Source organism: Folsomia candida, unplaced genomic scaffold (genome assembly GCF_002217175.1).
Source record: "Folsomia candida strain VU population unplaced genomic scaffold, ASM221717v1 Fcan01_Sc012, whole genome shotgun sequence".
NCBI lineage: Eukaryota > Metazoa > Arthropoda > Collembola > Entomobryomorpha > Isotomidae > Folsomia > Folsomia candida.
Genome location: NW_019091204.1, coordinates 1,179,015 through 1,183,768, shown reverse-complemented (window position 1 = coordinate 1,183,768; position 4,754 = coordinate 1,179,015). Strand labels below are relative to the sequence as shown.

At 36.7% G+C, this 4,754-nt stretch overlaps 1 protein-coding gene across 1 annotated transcript; it reads right to left on the bottom strand.

Moving 5' to 3' along the window:
* On the bottom strand, positions 1-1,236 carry LOC110855412. Its single transcript, XM_022103833.2, has 3 exons — positions 1,169-1,236; positions 872-944; positions 1-582 (listed from the first exon to the last, which is right to left on the bottom strand). The coding sequence occupies exons 1-3, from the start codon at positions 1,187-1,189 to the stop codon at positions 260-262; spliced, it is 417 nt and encodes a 138-aa protein (XP_021959525.1). The 5' UTR covers positions 1,190-1,236; the 3' UTR covers positions 1-259.
* Positions 1,237-4,754: the final 3,518 nt, after the last annotated feature.

Sequence of the window (4,754 nt, the reverse complement as noted above, 5' to 3'; positions counted from 1 at the left end):
TTTACGACAGTTTATTTTATATTTTAGTCTACTCAATTTAACCTATTTAGTTTTACGACAGACCAAAATATATCAAATATTTTTCACGAGCCAAAGGACGTTCATAAATTATGTAATGCAAATATAACAATAACAAAGACCCGCTTCCCCCGTTTAAAATGTGTCACGATATCTTTAGAGCCTTAAACCTCCCCGTTTCGAGTTACAGAATTTATTAACGGCCCCTCAAAAAGGGTGAATCAGTTAAACTTTTGCAAAATTAAGGCTGGGCAGGGCCGCGAATACTGCTAAAGTCACACATCATCATTGAGGGATATCCTTCAAGATCTTCGCACAAGATGGACGAACAGTGCAATCCAGACGAGAGGGGGCAATCGAGACAGCGCGACTCCACGCAATGCATGGCATTATAGGGTCCCATTACTTCATCCATACAGAATGGTTTTCCTGTGATCATCAAGCATGTGTCCGTGGGCGCGTTGCAGTAGTAAGTGCAGCAATTTCTCGAGTGACAGTGTCCCCCGAGACAGCTTGAGACCTGTCGCGTCTCTGGCTTGTTGCCCGCGTACCAGTCGAGCCCTCCTGGAAATTAAATGTTTAGCTTATTGGTATGTATACAGAACTGAACGCCATATATTATATAGAGAGATGTCACTCAAATGTTGTTAACTTACAAAACAAACATGTACCTATACATAAATTTAAATAAATTTAAGAAGTTTCGAAGTTAATTACATGTATTTGTTAGTTTAATTTTCAACAAAATGCAAGATTTTGTAAAAGCTAGTAGCAGAGCATTACAAACTTCGTTAGCTTTGCAAATATCGGAGTTAAGTTGTTTAATGTCTGAAATATTAAAGGTTACACTTACTCGATGAGACGTTCTTAAATTGCAAACTTCCTGCGACGGCAAACCCAACAAACATGGTGCTGAATACGACAAACTAGAAATTCAGAGGAAAAAAGTTATAAATTTTGAGAAAATTCCAGGTATGTAATTGATCAAGGATTGAGCTCAGCAATTTTTAGAAAACAGGTTACATATTCCGCGGATTCAGCTTCATCGTGTATACAAGGGCCAAAAGCGAGTGAGCAATTTTTTTATTTTTTTTAACTATTAAGTCGTTGAAGTATTAAAAATTAGTACAATAATTTACTTTCTACTTACACAAATGTAGAGTTTCGACATGGTTCTGACTTCTTGGTCTGTACAAATTTATCCAAAAATCGAGTGTGTTTTTTTGCCATGCTCAAACTCCTTTTAAACAAATTTATCCGTTAGTGTAAGTTTGTACTTCCATGCGCAAATTTGATTCTGAGGAAAACCACAAAGGTCAATATTGTCCATTAAATTCATTAATTCGTACCAAAAGAGTTTATTATGTACGATTTTGTCATGAATTTGAGTTAGGGCGAATCTCTGGAATTATACTCTTCAAATACTCGATAATTGTCTCAGAGAAAAAAATACTGAAAACCATGTTGAAAATATCGCCACATTTTTTTAACTTGTTTTTCCAGAATTGTGTGCAAACAAGTGTACACAAATAATTGCTACCTGCTTGGAGGTTAAAACCAATATTTGACCCTTAAAGTGTAATTTGAAATGTAGACCAGAATCTTTTTAAATTGCAGTGAAAAACATTTCCGGGAAATCTTAGGTAAATATTTACTGCTTTTCGTATTAAAATCAGTTACGTAAAACTTGAGTACAAAGGTGTTGTCAAATTCATTCCACGTCAAGATAAATAAATTTGTGTGGTTTTATTTTCCAGAATAAATTCCTCGGAAAACTTGACGCCCATGACTTTCATTTCCAATTTATTCAATCAGCTTTGGTATTTTAATGCACTTGTTTAAACAGATTCGTGTGATCTTAAAATTCTTTACGTCAAAATGTTGAGGTGATTGAAATAAAATTCATAGTTTACAATAAATACAGCATTCTTCTTCCTCTCGAGTTTGTACTTAATTGTTTGCCCTTCTTCTTCTAATCAACTTGAAAAATTAGCGGGGTTAAAATCCTGCAAAAAATAGAAAAAATTTCACATTGCAAAAATGGGTTTAAGATTATTCAAAGTTGTCCAACTGCTCTTACTTGCGACATCATGTTTTGCGCAGCTGGGTAATTTTTCTAATTTATTTATAAGGTGTTATCATTTTTGCACTAATCTTGCGCATTGAATGTTCCTCCCTTTTAGCGCCATGTCCAACCTGCAACGAAGAGGCGTGCTGTTCCGCCCAGTGTCCAAACACCTTCTTTTGCTTAGTGGCAAGTGGAAGTGCTCCGGAGTGTTTCCAGCCTCCTGGCACCTTTGCTCCGCCGCGAGTATGCATACGACCAAATTGCGAGTCTTGCACATCCGCTCAAATTTCATGTGCCGGCGTGACACGGATTTGCAGAAGCACAGCGTACCATGGCGTGTGCTCGTATAACTATTGAAGAGTTTGCTCGACTCATTTTTAAAAATTGTGAAGTGAATGACATTTGTAATTTTGCGGAATTGAAATTATGAATATATTGAATTGAAATTAAAATAAATCCTCCCAGATATTATATTGGAATTTTTAAATTGCACATTAATCTAGAAATGTGATATACGGGTAGTGGAATATTTCTGTAGGTAGATACTAGCATGTAATTTCCGAAGTTTTAGAAATTTCGATATCGACCAGATAAACCCAGATTTACCGGTAGCTAATATGAACTCTGCGCCACGTTTACTAAATAATCCAGGCGTGGCCAAAAGTTTTTGAGGGGTTGGGGCACAGAATGAATCCGAATTTTAACCAATTCGATAAAAGTCGATATTCGGAAGGGAAGCTACATATGTCCCCAAATTGAAATTTGGCATATACGTGACTACGGTAATTCTGGACTAATTGCAAGATAATTTCATTTTCGAATTATGTTATAGTTCAAAAATAACTCTATCGATGTGGAACTTCGTCGCAAATAATGCTTTATGTTTATGTATCATACAAATATGTCGCTTCGATAATAATGGCAATTTTTTACGATTTATCCTCAAAAGAGGTCGACGCCATCCAGTTTTGCGTAGACAGAGACACCGCAAATTTTTCGATTAAGGGGCTCAGGCAGGATGTTGAAGCGACATACTGTAAAATCAGTTTTACAGGAGGCGCGAAAGATGCTACCAGCGCTCCAAGGCATATGTACGATAAGCGGCGACCTTGATTCTCATGCATGGTACATACATAATTAAGATATTGATAATTTTACATAGATGAGCATAGTTACATACATGGAGACATACCTGGTCCGTATTATACTATATTTATTTATTTTAAATTAGTTCATAGTCGTAATTTTTACTTTAACAATAGTTATTAGTCGTAATTAACATAGTTAGTTGCCTTGACGTATGCTAGGGCGTAGTTCTCCCGCCATAACTTTAAGTTGTTACGTCAAATAGTAACTATGTATCAAAACTGAGATATGTCGCTAAAAGTTGCTAAAAGCCTATACAATCTGCTTACCGAATGGCGCTATTTCTAATTAGAATTATATTTTCACTTTCTTCATTCACAATCCCACCGTATCCAATTTTCACATAAGCCAGCAACAAATATTTACACCTCGATTATTCGACTTTCCGATGATAGTTTGGACTTGTACATATTCGCATTAAAAGGCGAGCAGTAAGTCAACCGTATTTTCAGATATGTATTTACACGCCAGCATTTTTAACGACTTCTGCACGCTACCGAACCCACCAACCTGGATACCCAAAGGTCTCATAGATTTCCAAGTTCTTCGCTCAAATTTCGATGTATTTCCTCCGTTTATTCGACTGGAAATCAAATGCTCCGAAAATTCCACTACCCTGGCCGCTTGTGGGATCATCATTAGAACGAAGCAAGTTCCAAATAAACAAATTGTTGGGAGAACCAAGTAAAGCAGCAAGCTAACTTTTCCCCAAATTCTGATTGAACCAAAGTATGCCAGCACAATGACAGAAATTCCAAAAAAGATTAATGGCGGGACGGAGAACGAGCAGAAATTTTGATTCGTGTACTTATTCCACAAAAACAATTTTCTGCACAGGTGAATTTCCTGGTATCTTCGGATCAAATCATGGCGAAGATTAGATTCTCGCAGATCTCGTAGCATATCGTTTGTCGCACAGACAACCATAAGTCCCACGATGAAGAATGAATTTATTGCCGCCATGACGGAGAAAGCGACAAGTAAAGCGATTATGCTTCGGAATAAAATTATTAGAATCTTGTTCCTATAGAAGTTTCCTTCCATTAGGACGTGAAGAGGGTCGATTTGGAAGTAAACAGCAAGAATCACTACCGGCCCAATAATAATGAACGTGACCCAGAGCATTAGTTTCATACCAAGTTCGACCACGGCATAGTTATTGGCGGTTCTAGCCTCGGTGAGATCTGAAACAGTACTTCAATTAGTAAACACACTATTCAAAAAGGAAAAAGTGGGACTTTTTACTTGTTTCCCACTTTGTCTCATCTGCCGTGGTAAAATAGGTTTAGACGAGAAAAATAAAGCCATGATCTAAAATTGTATGCTACATTTTAAACACCTGGATAGTTGTGTGTATTAGATTTAATATTTGACATATGTACAGGCAAGTAAGAAACGCAATACTGGTAAAATCATAAGAAAAGTTTTCAAGCTTTATCCATACCTTGTGTTTCATTCTGGAAATCCGCAATCTTGCCTAATATAACTTCCGCAATTATTGGCGTGAACGCTATGACATAAT